The sequence below is a fragment of the Epinephelus fuscoguttatus genome, linkage group LG2 (genome assembly GCF_011397635.1).
Source record: "Epinephelus fuscoguttatus linkage group LG2, E.fuscoguttatus.final_Chr_v1".
NCBI classification, from domain to species: Eukaryota; Metazoa; Chordata; class Actinopteri; order Perciformes; family Serranidae; genus Epinephelus; species Epinephelus fuscoguttatus.
The window spans coordinates 13,622,817-13,637,129 of record NC_064753.1 but is presented as its reverse complement, the minus strand read 5'-3'; the positions used below and the strand labels follow the sequence as shown (position 1 = coordinate 13,637,129).

The 14,313-nt window shown below is 40.1% G+C and overlaps 1 protein-coding gene across 1 annotated transcript in view; it reads right to left on the bottom strand.

The window, feature by feature from the left end:
* LOC125905764 (collagen and calcium-binding EGF domain-containing protein 1-like) overlaps positions 1 to 13,481 on the bottom strand; it is a 41,272-nt gene extending 27,791 nt beyond the window's left edge. The window contains exons 1-2 of the mRNA XM_049603956.1: positions 12,984 to 13,481; positions 9,415 to 9,495 (exon numbers count right to left, since the gene is read on the bottom strand). Of these exons, the coding sequence (XP_049459913.1) occupies positions 9,415 to 9,495; positions 12,984 to 13,096 (194 nt within the window). The 5' untranslated portion in view covers positions 13,097 to 13,481. The remainder of the gene's footprint in view (positions 1 to 9,414; positions 9,496 to 12,983) is intronic.
* Positions 13,482 to 14,313: the final 832 nt, after the last annotated feature.

Genomic DNA, 14,313 nt, shown 5'->3' with positions numbered 1-14,313 from the left:
GCAGTGATGTCACATTAATGTATAAATAATTATATGACCAAAAAATACAAGACATTAACAAAACTGGAAATTGAATCTCACATTGAATTGTGGTTAACAAGACTTGGTAGACAACACAGATTAAAAAAAACAACAACTGTATTTCTTAAGTAAGTCCTTATCGATAAAAGTTTCTTGTACCATTCCTGAATAAAGCCAAATAAAATGTGTTAAAATGGAATGATGGAAAAATCAGGTCATTTATTACATTCACAATATCCGGCCCATATTTCTGTTGCGCATAACAGCAGCATCTGCTTATCCGTCCTGAATGTCATGTCATTCCCTTTCACATGTCCTTTGAATCAGCGCTGTTATACACACAGAAACACAGCCTCTGATTTGCTGACAGACTCAACCCAGTGCATCATGGGATACCTCTTGCTCTTGGTAAACCTCAGCTAATGGCTAAGGACTCCTTTGAACACGGATAAATGTATAAAAATCATTCATTCATTCATTCATTCTTCATTGGATTTACTAGTTTTATAAAGACTCCAAAAAGACACTGCTGTTCCATGCTGGATGACAAAGCCTCTGAAAGGGATATAATTGTACTGGAGCCCTTGTTGGAAAGCTATAATGGAGATGAAGCGGCAGCCATTTAGAGCAAGGTTCTACAGCATAGATTTATGGAGATATTTTAAGATTAGCAAAGTGCATAATTTGATGTTGTATACGACATCAGGGTTCTGAGAGGAATTAGAAATGACTGATGGCTAAAAGTCTACAGCAATGGTAGCAGCTCCATGTGGCTGTTTTTAGCAGGGGTGCCACCAGGGATTTTGGGCCTCATGAAAAGAATTTTTACTGGGATCTATACACAGCTGGCCAGGAGGCTGCCAAAAATTTTTGATGCTATTTTACATAAAACTATGCATTTTGATGGTATCATTTCCACATTTGTGAAAGAAGAACAATCTCTTCCTCCACTTCCACACTCCTCCCTGACAAACTCGAAGAGGATCCTGGACCTGGCTCTGTAGAGTGTACGTTATAGGGCTGACCCAAAAAATTCGAATCTTCGAATCTTCGTTCAATGGCACGGGATTTGATTGTGAAATTTTTTTTTTTTTTGAATATTCAGCCTTTTTTTTCTCCCCTTTTTTGGGGGGGACCTTGAACGCAACACCATCTCCGACAAGGAAATGAAAGCCCGACGTGCAATGAATGGAGACCTATTATCCTGCTTGAACACAGACAACTAAATTCTTTCAACAATGTGACTCAAAATAATGATAAAATAGATTTTATTGATGTGAGATAATATGCTGATGGTGACATTTTCCACCGGTCCGCTGCGCTCTGAGTCTGGTGTCAGTGACACATGCTGCTCTGAGTCGCGCATCTGTCTGCTTGCGCTGCAGTGCGTGCCAAGGGTTTTAATTTCAAAAATTAAACCCTACCTATCAGCAACCAGAAGTGTTTTTCGCTCAGCAAAAAAAAAAAAAAAGTTGTTTGCTTGCTCGTCGCTAACTAAAATGATCACCTTCTTCTGAATATAAACTTTGTCCCTGGTCTATAAGCTGCTTATAGACCAGGGACAAAGTTTATATTCCATAACTTTCCACCACATGAACCACTAACAAACCCACCTTGCTTTTTGAAATACTGGGCGACATACTGTCGACCCTTTGCTTTGTGACAAATAGAGTGTGCCAGTAAACCCGGAACTCCGTTAGCGCTTTTAGCACTTCCGGTTCTCTTGTCTAAAAGTCAATACGTTTTTTGAATGGGATTTTGGTAAAATGCCTCAAATAAGGTCTGTGGTTAACAAAAGCTTTTCAGGTTTTGTTCTATGACATAAAACACGTCAGTAAATACCATACTTGTGAATTTTGAAGCTTTTACGTGTCGTAAAAAAGGCGGTTGCTAACAAGATGCTCAAGACGACTACAAACCCTGTCAGGGACATTAAACGTCATCACCCTCGAACAGGCGAGAGTGCTGGCAGTCCGCCATTACAGCTTCTTATTTAGCTTAAACAGTCCGATTTCCACATTATACAATGTTTTTAAAATAAAGTGGCCGAAATCAGTTGAAAGCTTAGTGGCGGTGACGTCAAGAGTCATGCGACCGTGGAGTAGTCATGTAGTCCGTTAAAGCCTAACGTTAGCTTTTTACTTCTGGCGATCGCATTTAAGCTTCAAATGCGGTATGAAAGGTGTTCATATGTGAAGATTATATTATGTAAGTTATGTTATTATTATGTAAGTATCATAAACTTGTGTTAGCCACAGATCTTATTTTCTGACATAATCCAAAACGCAATGCAAAAATCACATTCACTTTCTCTTACGGGGCGTTAATGTTTCCAAAACAAATAAAGTTATTGTTACCAGTACATTGTAAATAAAATATATTTGTGATTATAAGTTAGTTAATAACTTAGTGTCATATTATTTTTTTTTTCAGTATTATAATTTTATTAGGGGCCTCTCTGGGCCCCTCTTAATCATGGGCCCCTAGAATCCTTCTCCTTTTTCCCCCCTTTTCGGCGCCCCAGGTTTTTAGGCAAAGCAGCATTTAGAGCTAAATGCCAATGTCGATGCTAATGTTTAGCTAGTACCATGTACCAAGTACACCATCTTAGTTTGGCATGTTAACATGCAAACATTCACATCTTAGCACTAAACACAAAATGCAGCTGAGACTGGGAAGTTCTTTAATTGTCCAAAATTTAAAAAAAAAAAATCAAGCTCATGGTGGCAAAAGAGGAAAAGTCAGGGGATCACTGAATTACCCTTTCCCACCAAAATCAGCACATGCAGATGGGTATTATTTTCAAATATGGGAAAACCCACTTAAAGTACGCTATAGACTCCTTTCCCATTGCCAGCAGACCAGAGCTGTCTACATGGCTTTGCAGCAGATTAGCATGCCTTTGTTTTTTTGTTTTGTTGTGTTTCCGTCACTGCCAATAGGAGCAGGAGCCAATAAATACCTGTTACTACTGCAGCATTATTTGACCCATGTGTGAATGCCAATTGTAACCTTTCCTATTACACACGAAAGCCAGATGTTAGTGGTGTTAGAGGGTTTTTTGTGCAGTGGGAAAGGGTCTTAAGTCAGTATGTTTTCCCTTCTGGGGGCCATGATCGAACCAATAGGTTGACTACAAATTAGAATGCAAATTTCAGCATTTTATTTCTTGCAATAAAATCACATTCAATTTAAAATTTGCAATTCTGACACCAAATCACTGTGGGAACTTCTGTTTAGCGGAGCTTGTTGGGGTTATACACAGTCTGGGATTAAATATTTTCCCAGGAGAACCACTTTATTTGCAGAGAAGTTGGATTATTCTGGTTCAATTGTGGTTTGCTCTGCCTTGGCTTATAACAATGGTTCTGAACTGAGTTGCTTTATGTGGAAAAAACTACTCATTTGTTGCATTACTATTAAAGAGATTGGGTAAGATTAAAACTATAGCAGCGATTCAGTGATTAGTTATTTTGTGTTAATTGCTGGAAGGATTGAAAGAGTTTTTAAACCGTACAGTTACACAGACAGAAAAAGCTTTCATCCACATCCAACCACAAAACACAGGGAAAAAAAACAACTTGGAGAGAACAATACTTGACATATGTATATCATTTAAAGGCTGGAAATCACAAGAATACACTCGTCCAAACTGCAGTTTGGCAACAGAAAGGGGAAAGGGAATGCAGCTACAGTATATCTGATGTGGACACAATCCACATATGAGACGCATGTGAATACCAGTTGTAAAGAGGCCTTCCTGCCTTCAACAGTAAGCACGCAAAAACATGTTCACAGAGGCAAACCCTGCATGAGTAGTATAATGAGTCACGACGGGAAGTGATTGTGGTTAAAATCTTATTACAGCTGGTATTATGTCTCTGACCAGTGGCGCTCTCTCACACCAAAAGCATTAATAGATCATAAGCAAGTAACGACAAGTAGCTACAACAAAGAGCCCTAATGTCTAGTGATGCTGGTGAAGATGTTGGCAGGTCACACACAGCTGTATCTGTGTACTGTGTGTGTATAAAGTGAGTGAGCGAGCACTGTTTCTATAACAGATGAATGGTGATTTTTAAAGCAAAAATGTGTGAAACGAGCCAGTAGTGTAATGATATCAGAGACCCCCGCAAAGAAGCTTCAGAGCCAACAATTCACCCAAAACGACCAAAGCCTGTGTGACTCAGCCTTGAGAAATTCCTGGAGAGAAAGTCAAGAAACACTGATTGTAAGCATTCCTTTTTTTCTAACCCTGAGTTTTTCTCTCTCAAATTCAGTTGCACTGTTTTCATCCGACCACACACTCTGCACTTAGTTGTACTGTAGGAATGTATTTATGGAGGAAATCGATAAAGAGAGACTATGGACACATGATCCTGATTCAATAACTCTCCTCACTTGGTTAGAAGCTCTCACTGAAGACAAGAGCAAGAAATACACTTGAAAAATGTGAGGAAGGAGGAATGGGGGAAACCGATGCAGTATTGCTACATGCGCTCTGAGACGTCATCCTCTCTGAAGCTTTATCTGAAGTTATGCCAGTTTCTTAAGATGGGTGCATACCTGGATCAGTATCTTGTCTTCTTGTATTTCCACAGATCATACGCTGTAGTGCCCAAACATTTGGGGCTCACAGTCATCAGACATGGAAATCATTTTAGGGCTGCAATCTTGTTTTCATTGTGGATTCATTTGCTCATAATTGTTTTACTTAATTGATTAATTTTTGTTTGATAAAGTAATAAAAGGGCCAATCACGTACATTTTCAGATTATATGTTTTGTATGACCATCAGTCTAAAACTCAAAGATATTCACTTCACTAGCATCAGGCAGATAATGATAAGCAGCCAGGACAAACACAATGTGGATATTTACTGACATTGTCTCATTGTAATCGTAGGCTCCCGAATTGAACGAAACAAAATTGTATTTTCGCAGCATTTGTCAGCAATATCATATCATATATCATTGACTAAATAGTCTATATACTCCCTTAGTTTAGAGGATTTTTTTGAAATGTCCACATAAAACTTCCACATGTGACTTTTAAACTAAAAACTTAGATTTGAGTTAGCTTTGGAGTGGTACAGCACTTACCACTTGAGATACCGCTAATCTCAGTGAGTGCTGCTGTTTGGTGACTCCAGGTGATGTAAATAATACTTTTCAGTTCCTGCCGTTTCTCATTTCTGTTTCTCCAACAATAGAGCAACATAAAACTATAATGATCCCACTGAAGAAATGGGTCATCGTAGCCATGGGTTTTGGGGAGGCTCATCTTCTCACGCCTATCAAAACCAAATATTACAGCGGGACTAAGAAAGTTTGTTTTTTTCTGATCTTTTAATTACAGTAAGTAAAGTTGATGATATTACACCACTGTGCTTTGAAATCATGTTTTTAGGAAGCTCATGTGAGGAGCCAAGCTCCCCCTGGCTCTCACACACTGATTGTAACAATAAAAGAAGCATAAAGTATGGTAACAATAAAAATCAATCATGTCTCATGATTTTTATCATCATCCCTTACTTAAACCGAGTAAGAGCCTGAGCTCACATACTGTAGCGTGATATTGTGGGTGTTATCTGTTGCAGTAATGAGCCGTGCAGGGTACTTAAACCAGAACAACATGCCAATCAAGTGGAAGGATGGTTTACAGTTTAGTGGAGCCCATCAGTCCTGTCAGAGTTTGACTCCACAGCTGAGAGTATTTAGAGAGACGGGGTTCAGAAGGCAGCAGAAAATTAACTCTCATCAGCATAAACCTGCTGTAACTGCCAGCGCAGACAGTACAGAGACAATCCATACAGAGTCATACATAAACATGCAAGCTCACACACACTCACATCACTCAGAATCTGGGTACGAACCATGTATATTTGGCTTGGCACGGCTGAAATCTGACCTCCAGCAAAGACAGAATAAGAACGCGAAATGGCCAGAACAATAGAAATGTAGAAATCGAGCTGATTCACCCTCATCGCTGTGAAAACCACACTGGAGGAGGAGGACATCTGTGGCCGGCAAGATCTTTGTTTAGATGGTGAGAGCAGTGAGGGTTTACTTCTGCATAAGACCACAAAACTTTTTAGATTTTAGCTTATCCACAGCACACACACATGGTGCAGCAGAAGAGGTCGACAGTGAGACTGACAGGAGCAACGAAGTGCGAGAAGTAGAGTCAGAGTTACAGTGCACTGACAAACAGGTTGGGCAAATTTCATAAAGGCTGTTTTTATTGGGATACATAAATCAACATAAGAAATCATTTTCTTAAACATCAAAGGATTATTTTCATAAAAGGTCATGCCTTATGTAAACTGCTATCATAATTTAAGTACTATAAGTACCATAATTTGCCTCTCTGTTTTTATAGCAACTAAACCCACTTTCTTTGGGAAGGTGTGAATTTTTCCGAATGGTTGGCATGTCAGCTTCAATCAAAACTCAAGAAATATCACCGATTCCCAGATCATTTAAATATGAGAGAGGTGTGCCAGGTGAAGAAATAAGAGAAGAAAACCAGAAATGGTTGGAAAATGTCTAGCCTGTCTGAACACGGCAGAGCTGTGGGTAGAGATTAGACTGTTAGACTGACCAGGACCGGGTCAAATACAGTTTAAAAACGTCAATTGTCCGATCATAGCTGAGAAACTGTAACTAGGCACGGCAGGCATGTCAAGCTTGGGATTTCCCCATGTGTAGTCTGGTCTTACTCCCAGAGCGCTACAGTATGCTGCTTAGGCAGTGCTCCCAAGGTCAATATGTTACAGCGATGCAGGGGGTACCCTTAAGTGTCTGTATGAGATGAACATGGCTTTGAACCAGCTCCGATGTAAACCTGTTTGCCTCATTATTAGATGTAAAGAGCAACAGATGTAATATAAAAAGCCAGAAAATCTTCTTACTACGTAATATAAAAAGCCAGAAAATCTTCTTAAGGTTGTGCTCATATTCCATGTGAAAAGAGAAGTCACTGTTGAGTTATTTTGTCACGTCAGTCGTTTGTCACATTAGTAGTTAGTCATATCAACCACGATCTTTTCCTAACCCTAATCAAATAGTTTTGTTGCCTGAACCTAACTTTAATAGTCAAGGGAGTCAACTGACGTGACTTATGTCAACCATGATCTGTTCCTAACCCTAGCCAGTTGGTTTTGTATCCCAAAGCTAACTGCCGACCCCTTCCTGACTTCCCACTGACCTCAACCCCCTGCGTCAAGATTCAAACATCAAAATATAACGAGTAGGGATGGTCACATTGAAGAATAAAATGCAATTGAGCATGTTCAACTAACTACCTTAGCAGTGACCAACTGGTACTTACAAGGCCAAGGAGCTTATCATTAACTAACAACATTATTTTGAGGAGTTATGAGTTACATTAAAAAAGGCCCCATTCACGACAAACACATACACTGTTTAGTTTTTGCCCCACTGCAGACGCAGATGACCTCAGAGTTCATGCTAATGTTAGCTTCTTGGTGAGCAAGTGTCTTCACCATCAGATTTTTAAGCACATCATCATTTATTTGGCCATCAAGTGCATATATGATATCATATATGCTGGAGACAGTATTTTCAGACTCATTGCTAGCTACACCAGGTAAGACCTTACATCAACAGTTGTCATTTCAGCAGGTAAAATCTATCTACGACAAGAAATGAGAGCCCTGAGTCTCTGTGGTCTCAGACCTGCAGTGCTACCTCTTCCTAAGTGGATGTGATCAGGAAAGCAAGCATGCGAACATTAGATTGTTTCCCAATGACGAGGAAACCTGTTTTTAGTCTGTCTAAAAAGATGGAAATATGTGCAGGCTGCTTCATCAGCTCTGTCTGGAAAACATACTGCTCCCATTGAAAGTAAAATTAAAGGTAATATTTATGTAGACTACAGACACAATGGATCAATGTGGTCGCCCCTGAAGTTATTTGCAAAATCAATTTGATCCAGGTCCACACTGAACTGCCTTGAGAATCATGGCAAGGAAAATACAACCTCATCTAATCCACCTCCTCCAGCACCACACATCTCTTGTAGAGCCAGAAATTAAACAAGACGCAGAGCCTGTTACAGCCTAACCTTGACAATAAACAGATCAGATGGTCTGGCCTCACACCAGACCTGGTGCCTCATTTATTAAAGGATCTTCTTACGCCAACAACCAAATCCAAGCCAAAGTTTGGCTTCAGAAGAAAGTTATCTAAATGTCAAAGTGAGTGATTTACATTGATTTTTCTCCTGTTGTGTATGATGTATGATGAGCTTACAACTTGCCACAGCGTCTACATTGTATTGATTTATTTCCTTCCACCTATGTTTCAAGATGCTCATATGATATGATATCAAAGGATATTTTCATAAATTAGATGCCTGGAGACTGTACAGTACTCTATGTAATAGAGAAAAAAGAGCAAGAAAGGAATAATATTTCAGATCTTTCAAAATTGCCCCATATTCTTTTTTTATATCATCCTTGTTGTACTTGCCCTCTTCTTAATTCTAAAAAATACACTGATGATTCAATTATAAAAACCTAATCTGATGTTGTTAATCACTAAGGGAGTCTTTCCACTGCATGGAAACAGCGCATCACTAATCAAGTCCTCCTCTGCCAGACTACTTCTACTTTTTAGGTTATAATGCAGGCCTAACTCCCTGAGGGGGGATGCCTTCCCTAAATGTTTTAGCTCTGGACCCAAGCTGAGTGAGTTCAAGTTCAAATTCTGTTTTACTGTCACAGAGCCAGGCTGGTGGAAGTCCGCTCAGTGCACAGGAAAGCTGCAGTGCAAGGGAAGGAATAACAATGTTGTTCAAAACTGACATTAGTCACTTCCGCTTTCCAAAAAAGTAACACTAACAAACTACAACATGGAGTTAGAATATATTATAGCAGAACATCTGTGTTTATTAAATACAATAAGGAATACAAGGTTAGTAAAAGAAAATCCTCATCTTGAACTTTTGAAGGGTCGCTGCTGTTGGTTGACAAATCCTGACACTTTATTTAAAAACCTGCATTTTCAGTTCAAGATCATCACTCGTTCTCTGACTGATGATCTCCAGGAAATAATTATTTTCCTCTCCCATGAGCATATATAGTTTCCAACAGGGGGATATACTGTGTGGAGCTCTGGAAATGACACTGCTGGGTAGTTTAGTGGTTACAAAAAGCATTTCATAGCCCCAGAAATTTTCTGGTTCACTCCTTCCAACAGACATCAGCAGCCACTTGTTCTGTCAAAGTGTCCTTGAGCAAATCACTGTTCTGGGAAAGACAGCAAGCTGAATACCAAAACAAATGTATAGTGTATAGTCACTTCCTGCTGTTACACTCAGTGGCTCAGGCTTATTGGGCCCAGTGGAAACTGAAGCTGGGAGTCTTACCTGAAACAAGTGCTGTTCTTCCCCCCAGCTCTGACACAGGGATACTCCACGGTCAAGATCTTATTTTCTGGACACTCTGTTCTGAGAAAAGAAAGATGCATGGAAGCAGATGTGATTGAATGGCATTTTATGTGCTATACATACACATGAAAATGACATGCAACAAAGGTCCAGGTCTTGATGTAAACAAGGGATGTTGTGGTTCATGGCTGGTGCCTGAAACCCCTCAGCCACCAGGCCCTTTAAACAGTTACACCTGGTAGCTGTCCAGTACCCTGGAAATCCAGAGTTCTCGTGAGAGCACAATTTGAATTTGCTCAGTGAGTCACTCTGGCAGTCAGTAATGATGCTTATGACCTATGCCCATGAAACCGAGCTGCACCAATCACATCGGTGTATCTGATATAGGCGGGCCAGAGGCGAGCTAAACAGATGATGACAGCGCTGCGACGATGAAGTCCGGAATCAGTCAGTAAACATTGCAAGATGGCTACAGATGAACACCAGTTGTTTGAAACGGCTTTGGCCGCTACAATGAATGAGTTAGACTTGGCTTTTTCTCTAAAAGAGGAACTGAAGACAGCGCTCAAATCTTTCCTTTGCAAGAAGGACGTTTTTGTTGTTTTGCCGACCGGATACGGCAAGTCTAATGTACTTGTTAGCTCCGCTGGTAGCTAAGCGTATACGTCACCCCGTGTCTTGTTCTGATTGGTCGTAGTGTTATCCAATTGCGTGCAGTGATATTTACACATGCATGCTTGGTGCCGCCCCTTGAGTTGGACCATTTTCATTACTCATGGCCAGACCCTAAATCTTTCTAGATTTGGGTCTGGACTTCCAGGCTAGCTGTCCAGAGCATTAAGGGGTTAAACCTCAGCAGTACTTTGACATGAATTGCCACATTATGCAGTGTTAAACATACATGGCATCATGAAAAAGTTGATAGTGCCAGAAAATTAATAAGTTAACCAAAAATATAATTAGCAGAACAATCGATAATGAAAACAATCACCAGTGTCAGCCTTAAACACATAAACATTTTACATAAGGGCTTCTTCAATTGTGTGATAAAGATACACTGAGCGGGACATTTTACAAAATGTTGTTAAAAATTCCAGCGCTCTCTGCTCGACAACCTATGCAATGGAGACACTATACTAAATAACCTCAAATGGGCAAAATTGAACTAACAAATCTTTTTAAATGACTCTTCTTAGTGTGCAGTATCTAACGAGTCAGCCTGTCGATCGACCAAGCGCTTGTCAATCCTTGACTTTTCCCATTTGCTGTTAGTGTGGGGTACTGCTCACACTGCTAAGCTCGTGAGTGAGGACCAGTTAAATCAGACTCCAGCCCAGACCTCCAGCAGCCAAGGCCATGGTGCATTCACATGCTCCTCAGATGCTCGATCTTCTGACTTCAGTGTGTTCATGAGTTTTAAGTTGTAAGGTGGAAACAACATGAACGTTACAAAGAAGATGTGCTATGTTTTACTGCTCAGAGCGTTCAAACAACACTTTGATAATGAAGCGCAAAGGAAACAGATCAGGTGAGTCATGACTGATTTCTCACATTATTCCAACACCACATGAATACACCACAAGACAGGAGGTAACTGAGACATCTACTACTTGCCCCTTAAAGAACGACTGATTGTTGGTCAGCGACATTTCTGTGACATCGTATTGAGCTTATAAACTCATAGAGGATGACTGGTAATGCACTAAAGAAACGTTTTGAGGAGTGGGCATCACTAGCTGTTGAATGTGCACGTACTATAATGGAGTGTCCTGAAGACGCTGACATCCTGTTTTGCAAGATGTATCAAAACTCAAAGGGTTCGAAAGATTTGCATGTATTAACTCGAAGGAACCAATACTGTCAAAAGAATCTGTTCGCCCATTGCTTAACATACCCATGGCATTTATGTACTGTGTTACTTATCAGCCGACATACTGTAAATCATCATTGTGCATGAACGCGCTAAAAGAACACGTTCATTGAACATACTCATATTTTTGGCGAACGGTGAACTGAACACATCGGCACTCAGCATACCAACACAGCACCGGCATGGCTAGTGCTAAAGGCACTTCTGACAATATGCCTACCAGTACCGTGAAAGCCAGTTCATTTGGATGTTTGAAGGACTTTTATGAACAAATCAGCACAGATTCTAACAGCCACATCAGCAACAAATTTGAAACAACACACTGAGTTGAAGCATTTGACTCATCTTGGGAAATATCTAGTGAATGATGATCAAAATATATTTTATTTAAAAAAAATGGAAGACATGAATACAAACTTAGGGACTGTGAACTTACTTCAAAATTCAAATTGTGAATTATGAATGGGAACTAGTTCTTTTTAATCAGTGTGAACTGAATTTTGAGTTAACTCATTAAGTGTGAACATGCACTACACTTCTGTAGCCGTTATGCCGACACTGATATATCTATGTTAGGCTAAAACTGGCTGATATATTGACCTGGCTCATTTACTGGTCTAGCTCTTAGCTCTGTCATGAAAATTATTAAATAGCCTATACATTGTGAAATTCAGGATGTCAACAAAGCTAACAACACTTAATTAATGTACATTACATTGCTGGGGCAATGTCAATATTACAGTCATACAGTAGCATATACATGGTCTCAGTTAAAAATTTAAGAACTCCAGTTTGATTACAGTATGAGGTCCATCAATCATAGCAGTTAATGTGAGTTTATACTGAACCTTTAAAGCATAAATCTAAGGTTTTATGATCCTGTGTCATTTTAAATAATGTGGCCAGATTGTGGGCTGTATACATAAAAAATAAATCTGTTGTCATTTAGTGGGGTTTAACCTGCTGCTCAGCGGTTTGCTTCAGTGGTTTCCTCTCCTCAGAATATTGGGTGCATGTGCTCCACTCACATCCCCTCCTCACCTCCTGACCTACTGTGTCCGGGCACCTTAATAGCATCTGTCATGTTTTGTCTGAACACAAGTAACATTTGGCTCTCTGCACCGCGACCGATTCCAACCATTTGGAGTTCCCTTTGACTTTTTGCATTTCCTTGAAAATCACATTAGATTAGACGCGCTACAGCGGTTCATCCCGGGGTCTCCTCTGTGACAGGCTGCTTTCACAGTATGTCGCAAAGAGCAGAAACCAATAAACCACACTAAACTCTATTATGACTTTTGCCACTGTGTGATAATCTGACAGGGAAGTGCTTGTTTTAAGGATTAAATTAAAAGCTGAAACAAACTAGTAATGTGAGTGAAGTAGATGCCACTAAAACGTTTACAGAGCTTTAATCTCTGGTATCTAACCACATCAGTAAACTGTTATTCAGACGCTGTGGTTCAAACTGAAAAACATACAAATGACTGCTGTTTCTAAAAAGTTTTGTTGAGGCTTTTTGTGGAGTTTTTTGTGATGATAAAAACCCGACATTTGTAAACCACTACATGCCTGATTAAACTTATTATGGATGAGGCTGACATGGCTTCACCAGCCGTTCATTCACAAAAAAATCAAGATATTTTTAGGATCATCTAATCAAGTCCACGAGTCTTACCTCGAGGTGTCCACTGCAAGCGTCGTCCTGATAGAGCTGGCACCAGATTCCCAAAGAAAAACAACACAGATAGCGCCAAATGGTAAAAGAGTCGCACCATAAAGTTGACCCATGTCCCCTCTGCGCTCCGGGACAGATGATCCGTTCAAGGGAAAACGCCTTCACATCAGTAAAAACGCCAGGATATTCATTTGTCAGTGACCCGCGCCGGTTGTGGAGTCAAAATATCAGAAATCCTTATGTCAAGTATCCCACAGAGGTGACGCACATGGAGACTGTGCGATTGTAAGTGCTGTGCGGTGCGTCCGGAGACCCGTCCCAACTTTACGCACTGAGGCAGAGACCCCTTGGAGAGCTACTGAAGGGTTTACAGCCCAGTGTGTTCTCACTAATCCCTGTGGATTTACATTCCTGCCTTTAAAGAAGAGACTGAGCATACACCGGCACTGCCCATTGGTGCTGATGACGTATAGTGGGATGATAACACTAGTAATAATGATCATAGTTAAATGGTGCCCTCAATCTCAAAATTATCTCCAGTCATAGAAGAGTCAACACATTTCAAAACTGAGTTTCACCACATCACAGTGAGCTGAAAGGAAATCCAGGCATTAGGGGGCGCTATTGGAGGCTGTGACGTGCAATCGGGGTTCATTTCTAATGGAAAAAATAAATAAACAAATAAGATAAAAGATAAAATAAAATCAAAATTGCAAACGAAACGAAAAACATAGAATGAGTCAAGAAGGTCCAGTAAGAACAAAATAAGAGAGTATAAAATTGGCCAAAAAATTAATTAAAAAAGCAGCAAACCGATGCATTACAGCTTTGATTTAAAAATGATAAATGTTGAGAGGCGTACCAGATCTTCTGCAAGTTCCAAATATGTGCAGCAGAGCAGCTAAAAGTAGTTTGACCATGTTTGGATTTCATTTTTGGGGAAAAACCTGACCAGTGCCAACCTCCGAGGTTTAGTGTGTGGATGCAGTAGCAGAAGATCCAACATGTATTTCACCCCCAAACCATTTAGTCATTTATAAAGGAGCGGTAATTTGTCATCGTTTCTTTGACAGACTGGAGTTTAGTGCAGAGATTTGACAATTGGTGCGATGTGGTCTTTGTTAGGACTCCAGCTGAATGAGCTGCAGCTGTCTGAGAGCTATTGGTAGAAAGACCAGAGAAAAGCTCATTACAAGTATTCCAGAAATAAAGGCATGACTTCTCTAAATCTTATTCAAACATGAATTACGACAGCTGTTTAAATGTAGATCCAAATCCATTATGACTCAGTGACAGAGTTTAGATGAGCACCAAATTCCAGTCTTTCCTG